This window comes from Dipodomys spectabilis, unplaced genomic scaffold (assembly GCF_019054845.1).
Source record: "Dipodomys spectabilis isolate Male_0828 unplaced genomic scaffold, ASM1905484v1 ptg000091l, whole genome shotgun sequence".
NCBI lineage: Eukaryota > Metazoa > Chordata > Mammalia > Rodentia > Heteromyidae > Dipodomys > Dipodomys spectabilis.
The window spans coordinates 2,425,654-2,447,779 of NW_024870768.1; the positions used below are offsets into that span (position 1 = coordinate 2,425,654).

A 22,126-nucleotide genomic window follows, 5' to 3' on the forward strand; every position below is an offset into this window, starting at 1 on the left:
ACCACTTGAGCTACAGCGCCACTTCCGGTTTTCTGGTGGTTTATTGGAGATAGGAGTCTCACAGTCTCTCCTGCCCAGGCTGGCTTTGAACCGCGATCCTCAGATCTCAGCCTCCTGAGTAGCTAGGATTACAGGCGTGAGCCACCAGCGCCCGGCTTGGGCCTCACATTCTTGCTTAGCTTTTTCCCTCACAGGCTGCTGCTCTACCCCTTGAGCCACAGCTCCACTTTGGGCTTTTTGGTGGTTAGTTGGAAATAAGAGTCACACGGACTTTCCTGCCTGGGCTGGCTTTGAAACAGGATCCTCAGATCTCAGCCTCCTGAATAGCTAGGATTATTGGTGTAAGCCACAGGCACCTAGCTACAAGGGAGATTCCTGAGTTTTCACATATTGGTTGCTCACTCTTAGAAACAAAAATAACAGCTACCAGATAATTGAGAGCCAGCTACTGGATACCTATTCTGTAAGTTGGGTATTATTCTCATTTCCATTTTAGAAGTTAGGATTTGTTCAAAATCACATAACTAGAAAATAACAGAGCTGGTAAGAGAGCAAGGCCAGCTGGTCTGACTCCAGGGTATGTGAGTTTCTACCTGTGTGCCACTCTCCCTCAGGATGTCCTAACGTCCATCCTGAAATTGAATCTACCTAATTATACTTAGGAACAGTGATTAAAATGTAACAAAGTAAAGTTCACTAGATGCAAGTACAACCGCCCTCCCCAAACACATTCAAACTTTTGATTACGCTTTTTTTGTTGTTGTTGGTTGTGGGGTTTGAACTCTGGGCTTGGGCTCTATCTTTCAGCTCTTCAGCTCAAGGCAAGTGCTCTACTGCTTGAGCCACAGCGCTACTTCCGGTCTCCTAGTGGTTTATTAGAGATAAGAGTCTCATGGACTTTCCTGCCCAGGCTGGCTTTGAACCATGATCCTCAGATCTTAGCCTCTTGAGTAGCTAGGATTAACAGGCGAGAGCCACTGGCACCTGGCTTTGATTAGGCTTTTTTTTTGGGGGGGGGGGTGGCTTAATGGAGATAAGCATCTAATGGACTTTCCTGCTGGGCTGGCTTTGAACTATGATCAGATTTCAGCTACCTGAGTGGCTAGGATTATAGGCATAAGCCACCAGTGCCCATTGGCAATATATATTTATGCATATGCATATTTATGCATATTATTTTTAAACAATATTGTCTGCTCTAAAAATACATTTCCATTTGCCTTATTTCAACTGCAAACCATGTGAGGTGCTAAGGATGTACAGGGTCACACGATGTCTGTCTAAGTAATTCATAGCCTGGTGGGAGAACACAAAATAAGCACAAAATGAGCATGTGCACAAGTACTAAAATATGTAAACAATGAGTGTTCAAACTATATGCAATAGGCTCACATCTGATAAATATGGATGGCCTTCAAATTCCATAGATGCCTGATGTATGAACAAAGTACTGTTTTTGTTTTTATTTTCTAATTCTGGGGATAAACCCAGGACCTTAGGAAATGCTAGGCAATCAATCTACCACTGGGGTAGGGGAATATATATGCATATATGCATACACACACGTATATGTTTGTGCTTACGCAAACATAATTTTCAAGCTGTTTTGTAGCAGTACAAACCACAAATGTGTGCACAGTGTATACAGAACGACTGAAAATGTTCATTAAAATGCTGACAGCAATGATTCTTTGGGGGCATGAATAGAAACTCCATAGCTGAGAGGGCTCTCTCTCTCTCCCCCCCCTCTCTCTCTCCCTCTCTCTCTCTCTCTCTCTCTCTCTCTGAAACACTGGAGGAAATAAATACTTCCCCCTACTCAGGAGTCCTCAAATCCATACTCCCATGGGAGTGAGCAACTTCCGGTCTTCCCTTTTTCAAAGCCGGAGATGTCAGCCCATAGCGCTGGGAACCTAGTATGTTTTTTCCCACACTCGATCAACCAGAAGAGGGCCCATGAAATCAGCAACTACAAGTCGTCTTCCTGTTCCATACTGTAAAGACCAAGGAAAAAGGGACCGAGAACATTGGGGCGGGGCTGGCGACTAGGTTGAGGTCTGGCAGGCTCTTAAGTGTTTGTTTGCGTGTGTGCCAATCTGGGCCCACCACCCACAGACGCTAGCTCCTCTTCCGGTCTGTCTGTAGAATGCGCATGCGCACCACTGGCCTTTAAACGTGCACCGCCGGTCCATCCGGAAAGAGGATCCGGCAAACACATTACAGTGTTGCTCCTCCGCCGCTGAGGTGAACTATTTTCTCAGTAGTGAGTAGTTTTAAGTAATACCTTCCAAATAGGAAACTCGTAGCAGCTGATTTATCTCAGTACCCACAGGATGAAGGCTTATTTGGGCTTAGCCTGACGCAAGGTTCGCGAGGCTCAGAAGAACACTCCGCGGAGGGATCCGATTTGTTGTGGTGAGGGAGGGGGGGGTGAGACGCTGACAAACCAAGATGGCGGCTGTGAAGTCCGCGGTTGTTGGGACTTAGCTGTAGTGGTGAAGCTTGCGGTAGTGGGTGGCGGTGGCAGAGTTTGGGAGGAACAGAGTAGGACAAAGAGGTGGTAACATTAGTATCAGCCTGAGACATTCAGATCGCGGCAGCCACACGCCCCCTTAGGCCCTCGGCGGGCGGCGGCTGACCCGCTTAGGGCCTAGTCTCTGAGAAGTGCCTCGGTTTCAAAAAGCGGCGGCGCCATGAGGCCTTAGGGGTGATCTGACTCCTGCTGATTCCCTGGCCCAATCCTCGGGCCCACCATGGAGCCGGGGTCCGACGATTTCCTACCGCCACCGGAGTGCCCGGTGTTCGAGCCTAGCTGGGCCGAGTTCCGAGACCCTCTGGGCTACATTGCGAAAATCAGGCCGATCGCCGAGAAGTCGGGCATTTGCAAGATCCGCCCACCTGCGGTAAGGCCCCGGGGCTGGCCGTCGCTGGGGGGAGAGGCACGGGATGGAGGACTAGAGTAACTGGCTGTGAAGTCTGGGGCAGAGGGCAGCTCCAGGTGTGGGAAGGTGGGGTAGCTGGAACCATTGTGGATGCTGCGTGGGTCTTAGAAAAGGTGCTGGAGCCAGGGGTTCTCATGGTGTCAGGCTCACAAGTGACTCGGGGCCTGAGACCCACCCTCATCCTTGTTCTTCAGAATCACTCCCTGGGTCTCAAAGCAAGATGCCTAGTGAGCCAGGAGAAGATCATAGAGAGGCTCCCGAACATCTCTAGTTACTTCGCACCACCCAGGTCAGGGCTGCACTAAATAAAGACTTTCTGATATTCTACTGTCAACACTTCCCTTAAGGCAGGCTGTGTGTAGTGTAGTGGAAAGATCACAACGGTGTAGGGAGGCTGAACTGAGTTCTAAACTCCACTTTGAAGCTTAGCAGCTGTGTGACCTTGGACACTAACAGTCTCTCTAAGCCTGTGAAATGGGTCCCAGGGATAGTTATTTTTCTAGGATTGGATTCAACTTGGTAGCATCTGTGCATAGTATGCACTTGCTAAGTGCTAATTACAGAGCCTGGGAAGGTGTTTGATGTGATCATCGGTTTGCTCCTACGTTGGTTGACTCATATTTACTCACACCTTGTCAGGCCAATTCGTCTATGATAATGTTCTGGTTTGGTGGGTCAGTCAGGAAATCAGTCTCACTGGGAATGCTGTATCTACCTCCCCCAAGCAGGATTCGGGGCATTGTCCCATTTTCCTAGTTGCTGGCCTTCCTGCACATCACACAACCCTCCACCCACCCAGGCTTCACTTTCTATGGAGAGGTTTGAAACTGCTTGCTAATGGTATTGTGAGTCCCTTCAGAAGGTTTTTACTCTGTTCTGGACCTGAATGTAGGTGGTCCTAGAGAATAGACCCTTCTTGGACCCCCAGAAAATGAAGCTACAGAATTCTGCCCCTTTTAGCTCACAGATAACAGCCAGCAACAAAGGGCAAATCTTTCATTCTAGGCCTGGCTAGGCCAGAAGAAGTAGTCCTCCAAAGGCCAGGACAGTCTGTTGCCTTGCTGACATAGGGGAGAAATGATGATACCTGTTGTTTAGTGACCACTTGGGACTCCAGGCTGGAGTAATCTTTTTGAGTGTGTGTTTTAGAATAATGAGCCTCATTCCCACCTGAGGAGGGCAATACAAATCTCTTTATCCAAGTTGGCACTTTTGTTGCTCAGCCACAGATCTGGACTGGTTTCAGATAGATCCTCTGGGAGGTTTTGGATAAACTATTTTTTTTCTTTTTTTGGAGCTTGGCCACAGGTCTCTGATGTAGCCTTATCCGTGGTGAAGAAGTAGCAATGAGAGAGGTCAGGAAGACCATGAAAAGGGAGCGGCTGGAGTCTTGGGTGGCCTTTAAGGAGGTACTCCTTGAAGTGGTCAAGCAGGCTTATAGGAAAGAAACCTATTTGACATCAGGGGTAGTTGAGGTAAAAATATCTCTTTTTTTCACCCTTGGACTTAATCTGGGCAGACAAGCCTTGTGCAGGTGCTGGTTTCCTTCCCTGTGTGACCAGGAAGGGGAAGAGAGACAAGTTCCTTGTGTCATGTTTATGTCCAGCAAGGGACTGAGACAGTCCTTTAGTAGTCTTCTTTTCTACCCCAACAGTGGGCCTCCCTCTAGTCTCAGAAACCTTATTTTGGGCATTTTTGTTGTTCTTATTTTGTTTGCTTTTCATTTTCTAGGGGTTGCCTCTGGGTTAGACGTCTGGTGATCTTCTGGTTGGAACTTAAAATACCCAAGTGATGCTTGGGCCTAGGGTAGAAACCCATGTATGGGTTTCTATGTATGACCAGGAATTGGAGTTTTTTCTGAGGAAAAATGGTTTGGAGTGTGTATTGCTGGGTAAGGGACTGCTAGACATCGATTGGTGGGTGGGAGGACAATTGTTTGTTCCCTGGAATAGACCCAGGGGAACCTGGGAAGATTGTGCTTCTATATCAGGTTGCTAGCCTCATCGTCACAACATCCTAATGCTGTCCAACTGAACATTAGCACATAGTATAGGACTGAGACAGGAAGTTTGCTGGACCTTCCCCAGCTATCTGTTGCACCCATAACTCCTGCTCTAGGATTACACTTCTGCAATTTCCTGTCAGGTGCTTAATGTTGTACTGATATTTGTCTAAACTTGATTCAGGAAAGAAGGGTGCTAGAAGTTTTGAGTTCGAAAACCTTTCCACCTGAGTTATCTGTACTAAGGTGGGGAGGGGGGTACTCTTCGCTGATGTGAGGCAAGAAAATATAGGGAGTTTGGGCTTGAGCCATAACATTTTAAGGATTATTTATTTATTTATTTCTAGTCCTGGGCTTGAACTCAGGCCCTGGGCACGGTCCCTGGGCTTCTTTTTTTTTTCTTGTCGGTTGTGGGGCTTGAACTCTGGGCTTGGGCGCAGTCCCTGCACTCTTTAGCTCAAGGTGAGCGCTCTACTGCTCGAACCACAGTGCCACTTTTGGTTTTCTAGTAGTTTATTAGAGATAAGAATCTCACCGACTTTCCTGCCCGGGCTGGCTTTGAACAGTGATCCTCAGATCTCAGCCTCCTCAGTAGCTAGGGATACAGGTGTGAGCCACCGGCACCCGGCTTTGGGCTTCTTTTTTTTAATTGTTGTTGTTGGTCGTAGGGCTTGAACTCTGGGCCTGAGCGCTGTCCCTCAGCTCTTCAGCTCAAGGCTAGAGCTATACCACTTGAGCTACAGCGCCACTTCCGGTTTTCTGGTGGTTTATTGCTGGCTTTGAACCGCGATCCTCAGATCTCAGCCTCCTGAGTAGGTAGGATTACAGTTGTGAGCCACCAGTGCCCGGCTCCCTGGGTTCTTTTTACTCAAGGATACCACTGTACCACTTGAGCCACAGCACCACTTCCAGCTTTTTTTTTTATTTATGTGGTACTGAGGAATTGAACCCAGGGTAGCTTCATTCAGTACAAAGAGCTTTGGACAATGGTCAGAAGACATGAGATCTAGTGTTGTTGACTGTACCCCTAGTTCAGCATGTGATTTTAGAGAAATCCCATTTCACCAGGTCTCGCTTTCTCCATTTGTAAAATAAGGGCGCTGATCTAGGTTATTGTAAGATCTTTTTGCCATTCCAGTTGGAGCCAAGGTTCTGGGGAGAAGTGCTAGGGAAGTGGTAGTAGTGGAGCCTGGGAAGGAGATGCTTCACAGCCATATTTAGGAGAAGGCAGAAATGTTGCATCTTGGCAGATTAGTCTCCTTCACTTTCATCATCTTTCCCTGATTTCCCCCTCCCTAGATCCTTCTATTTGCCATCACAGTGGGGCATCCTAGCTCTTACCCATCACCAGGCTTCTTCCTTTGCCTCTTCTTTCACTAGGCAAGTATATGAGAGGATTCACAGGAAGCTTTCCAGACCTGCTGAGTGATGTAGATTCTCACTCTCTCCTGCAGTGTTTATGTCAGCCCCTTTAACTGCTAGAATAGACATTGAAGGTACAAACCTTTAAATCCTGTCAGGACCAGAGCCGAGCAACTCTGTGACTGTAATTGGGTGGCAGGGATCAACCTTAGGTGTCAAGACTTAATGATGGCTCCTTTGAGTAACATTTTCATTTGAAAACTAGCTTAATTTTCCCTATTCCTCTTGTGAGGAAGCCAGGGCAAGAGTTCATGTGCCTGCCTGTCTTATCAGATGAGAAAACAGATTCAGAAATGTAAGTTCTTACAGCTAGTAAGTAGTAGACCTACAACATGAAGGCACATTTTCTGATTCCAGATCCTATGTGTTTTCAGTACTCCAGATTGTGTCCTGCCTAGGGGATCAGGGGTTACTGTGGATATGTAGAGGGCTTGGGATCAACAGGTTCCATTTCTCTGTTTCTTAAACTCCTGGCACTACTGTTGGGAGCAACTTAAGGAAACATAATTTAGTAATGTATGTGCATGAGGACTTAGATATAGACAAGGGACTTATAGGCCCTGTTATGAGTTCTGGGGATTGATGGAAGTGGCTAGTAGCCTGAAATGGTATGAATGGGTCCTGGGGTACTCTTGGTGCTCTCTTATTTTACACTATATTGGGATAACCCACATTCCTTTCCCCTTCCTGTTCTCTTAGGATTGGCAGCCACCTTTTGCTGTGGAAGTGGACAACTTCAGGTTTACTCCCCGAATCCAGAGGCTAAATGAACTAGAGGTGAGAAGACCAGCAGCTGGTGGTGGGGTTGGGAGAATGGATACCTGAGGTCTGATCCCACTTCATACCTTCTCTGGCTAAGGTACTTTATCTTTAGTGTGCCCAGGTCCTGGAGGAAGCTAGCATTCCAAATAAAACTAAAGACGGGGATATTTATCTAATTTCACAGTCCAAAGGGGGACATGCGGTATGTGTCCTTTCTTACATAAGTTTACTACTGGCCAGGTTCTGGTGGCTCACGCTTATAATCCTAGCTACTCTCGAGGCTGAGATCTGAGAATCGCAGTTCAAAGCCAGCCCAGGCAGGAAAGTCCATGAGATTCTTATCTCCAATAAACCACCAGAAAACCGGAAGTGGCGCTGTAGCTCAAGTGGTAGAACGCTTGCCTTGAGCTGAAGAGCTGAGTGTCAGTGCCCAGGCCCAGAGTTCAAGCCCCATGACTGATCAAAAAAAAAAAAAAGTTTGTTACTTCTAACTTTCCCCTGTCAATACCTGTTCTGCCTCGGTCAACAAAAGAGAAATAGGGGCTGATTGAAATCATTCTTTTCTTCCCTTTCCAACCCTGCCCCCCTTCTCCCTCACCTCCCTTTCTCCCTCTTTTGACTGACTGTGGCCTTATAATATCTAATTTATTCATAGCCATGTGCTTCCTAACTTCCTTTCATGGTGCTTGGTAAGTTGGGGGATGAAAAAGGGTAAAGACCCAGGAAAACCCAGGGACTGGTCAGTGTAGAGGCTGGAGTAGGGACTTACCGAGGAGATTCTTTCTTCTTTTGTTCTGTGCAGAAAGTTCGAGCTGTAGTGTATGGACAATTAGGATTTTTCACTAGGGGCTTGAGAATGCTCTGGGGTAATGAGAGTATGTGCCTTGAAGCTAGGTAAGGCTTTGGAATTTTCTATGGAAGATAGGGTTAGACCAATGCATCACTGCACCCTCATTTATGTATCCATAAACTTTACTAGGTGTTCTAGTGGAGATTGGACAGCTAAATACCCATAACCTTAAAGCCTACTTGTTTTTAAGATCAGAGTTCCTTAACTTTAGCATTTTGGGCCAGTTGATTTTTTTTGTGTATTCCTAAGCAACATCCCAGCCCTACATAAAAAGTTAAAATGTATTCTTTTGGAATCCTCATTCCCCCAGAACCTGCCTAGGCCTTAGATACAATTTTGAAGTTTCCAGAGGACCTTCACTGGTGCTCTCTTTAAGTCTACCCTTCTAAGATAAGACGAATAGGCAGTTATTTTATCTTCCTTTTTGAATAAAACACAGGGGTCCCGAGAGTGGAACTGATTTGTTCAAGGCTATATAGCAAGTCAATAGCAGAGGAGAGCTAAATTTATGTGATACCCAGGTATCTTGGTGCTTGCTGTGTGACTTAATTTCTCTGAGCCTTTCTATTTCCTATCTGTATGAGAGATGAATAATACACAACCCTGTCAGGGAGATAGGGAGAGAATGTATGTAAAGTTTTGGCTTTTGTGATACCTTCTCTTGGGAGATAAGAGAGAAGTGGGGCTAAGCACTGCCTAAAACATGGGATCCAGCTCACTGGGAGAAGCTTTGGGTAGTGAACATAGATTGCTGCTTTGTTCCCTTTTCTCTTAAGATTGGGTCAGAAGATGGGTCGGGGGTGAGGGTAGCCAGCCTTTTTGAGATATTTATTCTTCAGGCCCAGACAAGAGTAAAACTGAACTACTTGGACCAGATTGCCAAATTCTGGGAAATCCAGGGCTCTTCCTTGAAGATTCCCAATGTGGAACGGCGAATCTTGGACCTCTACAGCCTCAGCAAAGTAAGAACAGGTTTTCCTCCAGTAATGCCTATCCCTACCTTAGTAGCCTTGCTATTCTGGGGGGGGGGGGTCCCCTTGGTGCAGATATTGGGTTTCTAGGCTGCAATGGAAGAGGCATAAACCTGGTAGCACCCAAGTTGTCATCTGAATGACTTGACATATCTTGTTGCATTTCAAGGCTTGGAAAAGGAGGTAGCAGTCCATTGAAGTGAGGGGCTACAGTTGTCTTCTTTGCCCTTTTTACAGGCCTGCTCCCTCATGTGCATATAAACAATATATCTAATTGTTTATACATTGTTGCTTGTTCTTTTAGATTGTGGTGGAGGAAGGTGGTTATGAAGCCATCTGCAAGGACCGGCGGTGGGCTCGGGTGGCCCAGCGCCTCAACTACCCACCAGGCAAAAACATTGGTTCCCTATTACGCTCTCATTATGAACGCATCGTTTATCCCTATGAAATGTATCAGTCTGGAGCCAATCTTGTGGTAAGAATGCCAGGCTGGGGTAGAGTAAGGCTTTAGCTCCAGCCCCAGCTTGCCACACTTGATCTTCCCTTCCCAATTCTGAGGTTTGAATTCATAGGCTCATGCTTGCTAGGCAAGTGCTCTACCACTTGAGACACAGCCCTTTTTGCTTTTAGGTTATTTCAGATAGGGTCCTGTTCTGTTTTCCTTGGGATCAGCGTTAGACCTCCATCGTCCCACCTATGCCTCTCCCATATAGCTAGGATTACAGGCAAAACTCACTATGCCTGGATTGTTTGTGGAGATGGGATCTTGCTAACTTTTTTTTTTTTTTTTGCTTTGGTTTGCTTTGAAGTGAGGTCCTCTCATTCGCTGCATCCCAAGTAGCTGGAATTGTAAGCGTGTGCCACCAAACCTGGCTATATTTATACTTTCAATAGAACTGGTTCCAGGGATGGGGTACCTGAGAGTTAGACCTTATCCATACCTGGTGTGCTTTTGTCTCTCCCCACTGCCTGGGATTAGAGGTCTTAGAATTTTCTTTTTTTTTTTTTGGGTCCAGTCATGGGGCCTGAACTCTGGGCCTGGGCGCTGTCCCTCAGCTCTTCAGCTCAAGGCTAGCGCTCTACCACTTGAGCCACAGCGCCACTTCCGGCTTTTTTCTTTTTGCTTATATGGTGCTGAGGAATCGAACCCAGGGCGTCATGCATGCAAGGCAAGCGCTCTACCACTGAGCCACCTTCCCGGCCCAAGGTCTTAGAATTTTCTGTAGGCCTAGCCTACTATTACTTAACAAGATCTTCACTGACAGGAATCAGAGAAGGGAGAAGCCTTTGGGTCTAGCTAGGTCTGCAAAGAGGTGGAATTGGTCTTACTTTTTTTTTTTTTTTTTGCCAGTCCTGGGGCTTGAAGTCAGGGTTTGGGCACTATCCCTGAGCCTTTCTGTGCTTAAGGCGAGTGCTCTACCACCTGAGCCACAGCACTACTTCTTCCTGGCTTTTTCTGCTTATGTGTTACTGAGGAATTGAACCCAGGGCTTCATGCATGCTAGGCAAGCACTCTATCACTAAGCCACATTCCCAGCCTGAGTTGGTCTTGCTTTGGGAAATGGTTGAGTAAGTGGGAATGACATAAGCAAAGTCACAGAGAATTCTCATAGGGTGTTTGGTGCCAGTGATAAAGAATAAACTGGGTTGGGTGCCAGTGGCTCAGACCTGTAATCCTAGCTACTCAGGAGGCTGAGATCTGAGGATCATGGTTCAAAGTCAGCCCTTGCAGGAAGTCCTAGAGATTCTTTTTTGTTTTGTTTTGTTTTTGGTCCGGTCGTGGGGCCTGAACTCTGGGCCTGGACGCTGTCCTTCAGCTCTTCAGCTCAAGGCTAGTGCTCTACCACTTGAGCCACAGCACCACTTCCAGTTTTTTCTTTTTTGCTTATGTGGTGCTGAGGAATCGAACCCAGGGCCTCAGGCATGCAAGGCAAGCGCTCTACCACTGAGCCACCTTCCGAGGTCCCCCCACCCCCCGAGATTCTTATCTCCAATTAACCACCAGAAAACAGAAGTGGCGCTGTGGCTCAAGTGGTAGAGCACTGGCCTTGAGCTGAAGAGCCCAGGAACAGCACCCAAGCCCAGAGTTCAAATCCCATGACCAAAAAAACAAACAAACAAAAAAAACCTTTAGAAAGCTGAAAAAGGAAATTAAAGCAGAACTAAGGAAGTAGAAAAACTTCCTATGCTCCTGGATAGGGAGGATTAACATCATGAAAATGACAATACAGCTAAACGCTATCTACAAATTCAGTGCGATACCTATCAATATCCCAACCTCATTCTGGCTCATGCCTGTAATCCTAGCAACTAAGGAGGCTGAGATCTGAGGATCACAGTTCAAAGCCAGCCTGGGCAGGAAAGTCTGTGAAGCTATTATCTCCAGTTAACTACCAGAAAACAAGAAGTGGTGCTATAGGGGTAGAGCGCTTACCTTGAGCTGAAGAGCTCAGGGAGAGCACCCAGGCCCAGAGTTCAAGCCCCAAGCCCCTGACTGACAAAAAAAAAGAAAAAAGAATAACTAAACTGGGACCACTGATGTAGGTTGCAAGGGTGGATCACAACTTCAGTTGCCATTGGATAAAAATGAAGTCCTTGGTTTCTGGAGCTTCAGTCCCATGCTGACTCTTACTCTTCACCTTTTGCCAGCAGTGTAACACACGTCCATTTGATAATGAGGAGAAGGACAAGGAATACAAACCCCACAGCATTCCCCTTCGACAATCTGTGCAGCCTTCCAAGTTCAACAGCTATGGCCGGCGGGCCAAGAGACTGCAGCCTGATGTGAGTACTTCTAACATGGAGCTGCTTTCCCTCTTAATGACTGTAACTGTATTCTCTATTGCACTGTCTCTTCTTCATTCTTTTGAGTTCTTAAACATCAGTGTGTCTCTGGCTGGCTTCATTCTTGCTTGTTTCTACCTTCTCAGCAAATTTGGATCTTGGAACCGTTTGTATAATGTCTTTGTATGTCTGCCCTTACATGTCTGTTTCCTTTTTCCACTTAGTCTGTCTGCTCATAGAGGTGGAAATCTTCCTTTCCTTCTGTTTGAATCCTACCTTTAGGCAGAATCTTACATTGCGTGTATTTTTCTTGGCACCAGGGATACAGTAGAGAACAAGATAAACACTGTCCCTGGGCTATTGACAAATGACATTTAGCAAATCATGCACTTACTGCCTTTTTTGGAAATGTCTTTGGTTGATTTGTTTGTTTTGTGGTATAGGGGTTGGAACTCAGGGCCTCATGCTTCTACACAAGAACTCTTCCAGTTGATCCACACCAACCTCTAACCCTACCAATAGTAGAATTTGTAATATGTCTTATTGCTAATTTCTCTCATTACTGTAAGATAGGAGTTAATATTCTTATTTTAAAGTTGGGAATGTTGAGATACTATCTTTTAAAAAATTTATTGTTATTATGGAAGTGATACACAGAAGGGTGACATTTACATGTGTCAGGTAATAAGTTCATTTCCTTTTATACAGTGTCATCTGTTCCCTCATTCTCTCCCATTCCCTTCCTCCCATTTCCACCCACAAGTTGTATTGCTCACTTTCATCAGCGTTCAGTGCACTCCACTACTGCACTTTTTTACCGTTTTCCCTCAGATTCTGTGCCTTCCCCCCACCCTCCCACTGATATGCATATGGATACACTATATGTAAGGTAAAGAATACAGAATCACCAGAAAATGAAAAACCAAACTTAAAAACGTCTTGTCTCTATATCTTTGGAATTTCAGTATGTATATTATTTTATATAAATATGAAGAGGCGCTTTGGCATTGTACCTTTGTGATTGTCTCTTAAGATTATCTTCTTTTGGTCTCACTGTATGTGATTATCAAGAGTCCTGTGTAATTTGTCATATCCCAGTGTGTTTTAGATCTGGCTTCTGCATATCAGAGAGAACAAGTGCCATTTGTCTCTCTGATCTTGGCTTATCTACCTTTCCATCCGTTTCTCTGCAAATGACATTATTCTTTTTAATGTCTGTAAAATTCCATTGTATATAGGTACCAGTTGTTTGGACTGATATCCTATCTTTAATTCCTTTCCAAAAGAGAGAATTTACATATACCTAGTGTCCAAAAAGGAGCTCCAAACTCTTGTTCTGGTCTCTATGCCTGAGGCCCTGGCATGAACTTGAGTGAGCTATTCTTTTAGGATAGGATAGTTTGCCCCATATAATCGTTTCCTTTTTTGTACTGGTACCGGAGTTTGAACACAAGACTTTTCTCTCTCACTTGGCTTTTTCCACTTAAGGCTGGCACTCTACCACTTGAGCCACAAACACCTCTACTTCCAGTCCTTTGCTGGCTAATTGGAGATAACAGTCTAGGGACTTTTCTGCTTGAGCTGGCTTCCAAACTCAATCCTTAGATCTCAGCCTTCAGAGTATCTAGCATTACAGACATGAGCCACTTGTGCTTAGCAGTCATACAGTAATCTTGATTTATTTCCTCCTTTCTTCCTAGCCGGAACCCACTGAGGAAGACATTGAAAAGAATCCAGAGCTTAAGAAGCTACAGATCTATGGGGCAGGCCCCAAGATGATGGGCCTGGGCCTGATGGCCAAGGATAAGACTCTGCGTAAAAAAGGTGAGTCTTAATATACTGGGGTTGGCACAACCATAAGTGCCCCAGATCTGTTTATAGCTCCTTTTTTCTCTTTTAGATAAGGATGGGCCTGAGTGTCCCCCCACTGTAGTGGTGAAGGAGGAATCAGGTGTGGATGTGAAGGTGGAGTCAGCCTCACCCAAGAGTTTTCTGGAAAGCAAGGAGGAAGTGAGTCACAGCCCAGAGCCCTGCACCAAGATGACGATGAGGCTGCGTAGGAACCACAGCAATGCCCAGTTTGTAAGGACTGAGCCCTAACTTCTAATGTTCGTCTCATCCCTTCAATTAATATTTTTCCAACCTGACACTAGATAAGGTTACATTAACAGAAAATGGGCCTGGTGGGTCTTACTCACTGGTAGTTTACTTAATTGGGGAAACTGAGCCAACTGACTTGACTAAGTCCTGTTAATGTGGAGTGCTACAAGGGTCCAGAGGAAGGAGACTCACTATTCATTGATTCAGGATAGAACTGAGCTCCTCATCCTATAACCTCACCTCACTCCCCCTCTCCCCACCTCACATCTTTGCTATAGCCTCACTCAATATCTTGTTTTTTTTTTTTTTTTTGGCTGGTTATGGGGCCTGAACTCTGGGCCTGGGCACTGACCTTCAGCTCAAGGCTAGCACTCTACCAGATGAGCCACAGTGCCACTTTTGGCTTTTTCTGTTTATGTGGTGCTATGGATTCAAACCCAGGGCCTCATGCATCCAAGGCAAGCACTCTACCACTGAGACACCCTCCAGACCCTGAATAGCTTATAAATATGTTTTAAGTTTTGTTTTTTGTTTTTTTTTTTGGGTCCGGTCGTGGGGCCTGAACTCTGGGCCTGGGCGCTGTCCCTCAGCTCTTCAGCTCAAGGCTAGCGCTCTACCACTTGAGCCACAGTGCCACTTCCGGCTTTTTTCTTTTTGCTTATGTGGTGCTGAGGAACCGAACCCAGGGCCTCAGGCATGCAAGGCAAGCACTCTACCACTGAGCTACCTTCCCAGCCCCTGTTTTAAGTTTTTTGTCCCCAAGATGCCTCATGCTCTTTCATTTCTTTATCCTTTATACATGTTGGTTTTTTCTGACTGAAAGAGTTGCCTTCATGCTCTGTATCATTGCCATTCTTGACTTTGCTTTCAGGTTTTAACCAGTTTCAGGTGTTAAGTCTGTTCCTCCTCATCTCCAGGTGGCATGAATACTTCCTTCTCTAGGCTCCCATAGTACTACTACTCATGGGCCCTTACTGAGAGATTTTAATTTTTGAGAATATGCACCTCTAGAGTACTGGATGCCCTTGGAATGCAGATGCCATGTCTTCTTCATTTTTGTGCAGTAGAAGTTCAGCGTAGTTTGTGAACACTGGTTCAGTAAGTGTTTATTGAATTAATATAGGAAGATTAATGTCAATGATAGTGAATGTTGTTACAGCTTTGCCCACTTATTTGGTGGGCCTCTCAAGACTAGCTTGTACAGGGCCATGAATGATCTAGTTGGCAAGCACAGCAGATTTCCAATGGAGAATTGTGGACAAGGGCACTGTCTGGAGTGGCTTTGTCTTTGAAGTCTGGACAGGGCCTATGTTGATAAACTTTTGCCTCCTTTCTTTTTTTTTTTTTGGGGGTCCGGTTGTGGGGCCTGAACTCTAGGCCTGGGTGCTGTCCCTCAGCTCTTCAGCTCAAGGCTAGAGCTCTACCACTTGAGCCATAGCACCACTTCGGCTTTTTTCTTTTTGCTTATGTGGTGCTGAGGAATCGAACCCAGGGCCTCATGAATGCACGGCAAGTGCTCTACCACTGAGCCACCTTCCCAACCCACTTTTGCCTCCTTTCTTTGGCAGATTGAGTCGTATGTGTGCCGGATGTGTTCGCGAGGGGATGAGGATGATAAGCTCCTGCTCTGTGATGGCTGTGATGATAATTACCACATTTTTTGCCTGCTCCCTCCTCTGCCTGAGATTCCAAAAGGTGTCTGGCGGTGCCCAAAGTGTGTCATGGCGGTAAGACCTCCCTCAGTTCAACTGAGGATTTTTTCTTCTTTCATCTGGCTTGATTGAGGGCAGTCTCTTACCTTAGCTACAGTCTTAACGTTTTGGGTTCCCCAGCTATAGCTAGGCTGGGCAGAGTTGTGGGAAAACGAGGAAAAGGACATTCAACCTTTGCTTCTGTTCTCTGGAAGCTCCAGACTGTCTACGTGGGATGCTAACTAAGTGTTATGATTGGACAATCTTTTTGTTGATGTCACCAAATGATTAGCAGATACTAAATTATTAGAAATTCTAAGGTGAGCTGGGCGCTGGTGGCTCACGCCTGTAATCCTAGCTACTCAGGAGGCTGAGATCTGAGAATCTCGGTTCAAAGCCAGGGCAGGAAAGTCCGTGAGACTCTTATCTCCAATAAACCACTAGAAAACTGGAAGTGACGCTGTGGTTCAAGCGGTAGAGCACTCGCCTTGAGCTGAAGAGCGCAAGGACAGTGCCCAAGCCCAGAGTTCAAGCTCCACAATGGACAAAAAAAAAATTAGCCGGGCGCTGGTGGCTCATGCCTGTAATCCTAAGCTACTCAGGAGGCTGAGATCTGAGGATCGCAGTTCAAAGCCAGCCCGGGCAGGAGAGACCGTGAGACTCCTATCTCCAATAAACCACCAGAAAACCGGAAGTGGTGCTGTAGCTCAAGTGGTAGAGTGCTCGCCTTGAGCTGAAGAGCTGAGGGACAGCGCTCAGGCCCAGAGTTCAAGCCCCACGACCGACAAAAAAAAAAAAAAATTCTAAGGTGAAACAGATGAGCAGAGAGGAAAGGAAAATGGACTGAGTGTTGAAGGACAAGAATTAAACTTTTTTTGATGGAAGTAGAAGCATGGCTGAAGGAGTAGAGGGCCAGCCCTGAGTGAAATTGAGAACTTGAGTCCATAAGTTCAAGCCCTACTTTTGGCACAAAAATAAAGTTTGAAAAAGAAGAAAAACATCTTAAGTGCTAAGTAGTTCAAAGAGATTTTTTTTGGAGACAGGGTCTTACTATGCAGCTTTGGCTGGCCTTGAAGCTTCTGCCTCAGCCTCTTTCTTTTGCCTGTCTTGGGGCTTGAACTCAGGGCCTGGGCTCTGTCCCTGAGCTGTTTTTGTTCAAGGCTAGCGCTCTACCACTTGAACCACAGTGCTACTTCCAGCTTTTTCTATTTATGTGATACTGAGGAATTGAACCCAGGGCTTCATGCATGCTAAGCAAGCATTCTACCACTAAAGCACTTTCCCAATCCATGCCTCAGCATTTTGAGTGTGGTTATTACAGGTGTGCACATCCTGCCCAACTCGAAATAAAAATTTGAAAAAATTCTCTTGACTTTCAAGGTTTGTTTTCTGAGTGTGCATGTATTTTACTGTGGGTTACTTGAACCATGTCTCCAGCCTTAGGTTACTTTTTTGAGTGATGAAGTCTTTAGAAGAGGTGGGCAGGTATTCTAGAGTGGGGAACAGAGGATTGGCAAAGCAGAGAATTTTTTGAGAGAATGTGCCTAGGATGTGTAGGGAGAATGAGAACAGCCAAAGCAGCAGTGAAGACCAGACACTTGGGAAGTCTGGCAGGTCCATTTCATGTGAACTTGCTGCCTTCATCTACATTCTACATGCTCATCTTTATTTCCTTCTAGGTTTATAGAGATAAGATTTAGATGATCTCACTTTATAGTGACTCACCATGCTTGAGAGAACTGTGTGCACGTGAGCATATATGCACATGCACAGATGGGCAAAAACCAGAGCAGTGCATAATGATCTAGATGGTGTTGATGATTCTAGTGGGGGAAAAGTTTAAATACCAATAGGGTCATAAATGAGAGAGTGTATCAGCTCTATCTGGCTTTCTTTGCTAAGTGATATGAGCCAATAGACCAGACTGACTTTTTTTTTTTTTTAAGAAATGAGCAGGGCTGGGAAGGTGGCTCAGTGGTAGAGTGCTTAACTCACTTGCATGAGGCCCTGGGTTCAATTCCTCAGCACCACATAAGCAGAAAAAGCTAGAAGTGGCACTGTGGCTCAAGTGGTAGAGCACTAGCCTTAAGCTGAAGAGCTGAGGGACAGTGACCAGGCCCAGGGTTCAGGCCCCATAACCGACACCAAAAAAAAAAGAAAGAAAAAGTGAGCAGGATGTGTCTTAATTCTGGCATAATATACTTTTTAGTTAAAAACATGAACATTGTAAAGTTTGTTTTTCAACATAATGTCTTGTACATCTCGTTGTTGCAATGGGTCCACCTTCCCCTCTACAAATTATACCTACATCAAATACAGTGAAAACGGGTTATACTGTGGGGGAGGGACATACAAAGTAACAAAGAAATATCTTATAAATATGTTAGAAACAATAGCAAGAAAGAAAAAACATTTGAGTCCTTACTTGGGGTTCATTTCGCCTAACACCAACTTATCTGGCCATTTATGCTTGTCTCAGACATATACTAGTTATTGCAAATAAGGGAAACCATGGGACCTATGTGTCTTTGGGCGTGGCTTACTTCACTTAATATAATTTTTTCCAAGTTTTTCCATTTCCTAACAAATGGGATAATGTCATTCTTTCTGATGGAGGCATAGAATTCCATTTGTGTGTGTGTGTGTATGCATATATATATATATATATATACACACCATATTTTCTTGATCCATTCATCTACTGAGGGGCATCTGGGGGGGGGTAGGGAGGGGATATGGGAAGGGATGGTAAGGGGAAACAAAGGAGGAGGCAACAATGCTTGATAAGAAATGTACTTATTACCTTGCCCATGTAATTGTAACCCCTCTGTATAGTATTTTCACAATAAAAAAAAACAAGGGGCTGGGAAGGTGACTCAGTGGTAGAGCGCTTGCCTTGCATGCATGAGGCCCTGGGTTCGATTCCTCAGCACCACATAAGCAAAAAAAAAAAAAAAAGGAAAAAAGCTGGAAGTGGCGCTGTAGTTCAAGTGGTAGAGCGCTAGCCTTGACCTGAAGAGCTGAGGGACAGAGCCCAGATCCAGAGTTCAGGCCCCACGACCGGACCTGAACAAAACAAAATAAAACAAAAAAATGAAAAAAACCCATGAACATGGCTACAAGTGAGAAAGACCCATGTTATATCTTCTGAGATAGTGAAGAACAGAAATAGTGTAGGGCTTGACACTGTAAAAGTTGGTACTTTCATTTTCTACCCAACAAGGCAATGGAATATTTAATGCCATTTTTCTGGGCTCATTTGTTGGCTAGAATGGGAGGGAAAAACTGGGAGAGAGCAAAGGAAAGTGTGATACTGTCCAAAAAGAAATGTACTCATGGGGCTGGGAAGGTAGCTCAGCGGTAGAGTGCATGCCTTGCAAGCATGAGGCCCTGGATTCGATTCCTCAGCACCACATAAACAGAAAAAGCCGGAAGTGGCACTGTGGCTCCAGTGGTAGAGCGCTGAAGAGCTGAGGGACAGCGCCCAGACCCAGAGTTCAGGCCCCATGACTGGCAAAAAAAAAAAGAAAAAAAAGAAAAAAAGAAATGTACTCATTACATCACCGTTATAATAACAATTAAAAAAAAAAAACCTTAAGAACCAAAAACCCTGTGTGAGCTCATTTTACTAGAAAAAATATTTGTAGAAAAGAATGGAGTATTGATTTACGTAGAAGTCATGATTTACGTAGTAAAGGAGAGTTTTTTTGGTACTAGGATTTGAACTCAGGACCTTGTACTTGCTAGGTGGGCACTGTACCACTTTAAGACTCACGTGAAGCCTAGGTCTCACCTTTTTTTCCTCTTGGGCAGTTCTCGAACAGCAGTCTTCCTACATATGCCACCCACCTTGCTGGGATGACAGGTGTCATGCTTATTTGTTGAGATGCAGTCTCCCTAATGTTTTGTGTATGCTAGCCTTGAACCTCAATCCTCCTGGTCTTCGCCTGCTGAGTAGCTGAGTTTACAGACATGAGCCATTGCTCTTGACTGTAGATAGTAGCATCTTAAAGGAAGAAAGGAGCATAGGCACGACAGTTATAATGGAGCACTTTCTGGAGGTTATATTGGACTGAGGACTGAAATTGTTCTGTTGGTTGATTTTGTTTTTGTTTTTGTTTTTGGTTGTGCTAGAAATAGAAACTAGGGCCTTGTATATGCCAGTCAAGTTTACCACTGAGCTAACATATTCAGCCTTTGGTTATTTGAGGTAGGATCTGGCTATATAGTCCAGGTTTGCACTTGTGTAACTTCTGTCTCCAAGTACTGAGGTTATAGTTGTGTGTCACCATGTCCTAAAGTTACTTTTTTTTCTTAGTACTGGTTCTGGGGCTTAAACTAGGGGCCGCATGCTATTTAGGAGCTTTTTCACTCAAGGTTGGAGTTCCACCACTTGAGCCACAGCAGCTCTACTTAAGCTTTTTGGTGGTTAATTGGAGATAAGAATTTCATGGCCTTTCCTGCCTTGGCTGGCTTTGATTTCAACCTCCTGAGTAGCTAGGGTTACAGGTATAAGCCACTGGTGTTGACTTGGGCTTTGTTTACATTCTTTTTATTTATTTTTTTGTTTTAGAGTTGTTACTGGGGCTTGAACTCAAGGCCTGTACTCTTGCTTAGCTTTTTCAAGGCTGGAGCTCTATTGGTTTAAGCCACACTTCTACTTCTGGCATTTTGCTTATTAATTGGAGAGCTTTTGTTTGTTTTTTTGGTGTAGGGGGCTGGCCTCCAACTAGGATCCTCAGATCTCAGCTTCTTGAGTAACTGGGACTGACATGCGGCATCAGCACCTGGCTTGTGTTCTTTGTTTTTTTTTTTGAGACGGGTCTTTTACTATTTTTTTATTTTTACTCTTTTGTATGTGCTTTTTTTAGTAGTATTTGGATTTATGCTTAGGGCCTTTTGTTTGCTAGGCTGATGTTTTGCCATTTGAATGAGCCATGCTTCCAACCCTGCTTTTTGTTGGTCATTTTGGAAATGGATTCTAGCAAACTTTTCTGCCCAGGACGGCCCTGAACCGTGATCCTTTTGATCTCAGCCTCCTTAGTAGTAGCTAGGAGTATTGATGGGAGCCACTGATGCTCAGCTGAAGTTGAGTTTTGAAGAGTCAGTGAAAGAAAGAGAGAGAGGGCTTGCTAAGTATGCATAATAAGGTCCTGGTCTGGGAAGGTGGTTCATGGGCTGGGAAGGTGGCTCAGTGGTAGAGTGCTTGCCTTGCATGCATGAGGCCCTGGGTTCGATTCCTCAGCACCACATAAGCAAAAAGAAAAAAGCTGGAAGTGGTGCTGTGGCTCAAGTGGTAGAGTGCTAGCCTTGAGCTGAAGAGCTGAGGGACAGTGCCCAGGCCAAGAGTTCAGGCCTCACAACCGGACCCCCCCCCCAAAAAAAAAAATAAGGTCCTAGGTTTAATCTTTGCCATTAAACAAAGAGGGGGTGGTGGAGTGCATTCCAGTAGAGGAATGAACTCTGAGGGAGGAACTCAGAGCATGTTAGTCATTTTCCTGTTGCTATGATAGAACACCTTAGAGATAATTTAAAGGAGGAAAGATTTTTTTTTGTCAGTCGTGGAGCTTGAACTCTGGGCCTGGGTGCTCTCCCTGAGTTCTTTAGCTCAAGGTGAGAGCTCTATCACTATAGCACCTCTTCTGGTTTTCTGGTGGTTAATTGGAGATAAGAGTCTCAAGGAATTTTCTGCCCAGGCTGGCTTTGAACTGTGATCCTCAGATCTCAGCCTCCTTAGTTGCTAAGATTACAGGCGTGAGCCAGTGGTGACTGGCAGGAGGAAAGATTTTGACTCATGGTTTCAGTAATTTCAAGTCCACAATGTCTGGGTGTGTGTGGAGGGGTGCTACAGAGCTGCACACATCATGTCATCTAAGAAGCAGAAGGAGAGAGACAGAATGCCTACGGACAATATAAAGCCCCCAAGGACAACTCCCCCCCTCCCCCCATTGACCTACTTCCTCTGGCTTGGTCCTGTCTCCTAAAGTTTTCAGAATTTCCCAAAATAGTGCCACCACAGCTGTGGACCGAGCTTTTAGCATATGAGCTTTCTGAGGGATACTTGATACTTAAGTATAAAAATACACTTGAAAGCATAGTTGAAACACATGTGGGGATGAAAAGATGAAATAAGCTGAGGCATTAAGAGAAAAAGGTGACATTATAAAGTCAGGCTTGACTCAAGGACATTGAATGCAGATTTAGGCCTGCTGTTCCTATCCCATATTCCATTTCCACTTATGAGGATTCTCCGTGTCTCTGTGTGTGTGTGTGTGTGTGTGTGTGTGTGTGTGTGTGTGTGTGTGTGTGTGTGTGTGTGTGTGTGTGTGTGTGTGTGTATATACAGGTGCGTGTGCACATGTGTTTGTTGTGAAGCTTGAACCCAGGGCCTGGGTGCTGTCCCTGAGCTTTTTCACTCAAGGCTAGTGTTCTACCACTTAAACCCACAGTGCCACTTCTCGTTTTGGGGGGTTAATTGGAGATCAGAGTCTCACTGGCTTCGAACCGCAATCCTTAGATCTCAGACTCCTGAGTAGCTAGGATTACAGGTGTGAGCCACTGGTGCCTGGCTGCATGTGTTTTTATAACATGTTCTTCTTTGT

At 45.3% G+C, this 22,126-nt stretch overlaps 1 protein-coding gene across 5 annotated transcripts in view; it reads left to right on the plus strand.

Annotated features, from left to right (window-relative positions):
- The first annotated feature begins 2,235 nt into the window (after positions 1 to 2,235).
- Kdm5c (lysine demethylase 5C) overlaps positions 2,236 to 22,126 on the plus strand; it is a 51,048-nt gene continuing 31,157 nt past the window's right edge. For 2 of the 5 annotated variants that reach the window (XM_042684826.1, XM_042684828.1), the window contains exons 1-8: positions 2,237 to 2,903; positions 7,066 to 7,143; positions 8,818 to 8,940; positions 9,254 to 9,424; positions 11,599 to 11,733; positions 13,434 to 13,557; positions 13,634 to 13,815; positions 15,402 to 15,560. In XM_042684826.1, coding sequence (XP_042540760.1) covers positions 2,754 to 2,903; positions 7,066 to 7,143; positions 8,818 to 8,940; positions 9,254 to 9,424; positions 11,599 to 11,733; positions 13,434 to 13,557; positions 13,634 to 13,815; positions 15,402 to 15,560 — 1,122 coding nt within the window. In that variant the 5' untranslated portion in view covers positions 2,237 to 2,753. Of the gene's footprint in view, positions 2,904 to 7,065; positions 7,144 to 8,817; positions 8,941 to 9,253; positions 9,425 to 11,598; positions 11,734 to 13,433; positions 13,558 to 13,633; positions 13,816 to 15,401; positions 15,561 to 22,126 lie in introns of all 5 variants that reach the window. The other 3 variants (XM_042684827.1, XM_042684830.1, XM_042684829.1) reach the window with 2 other exon arrangements.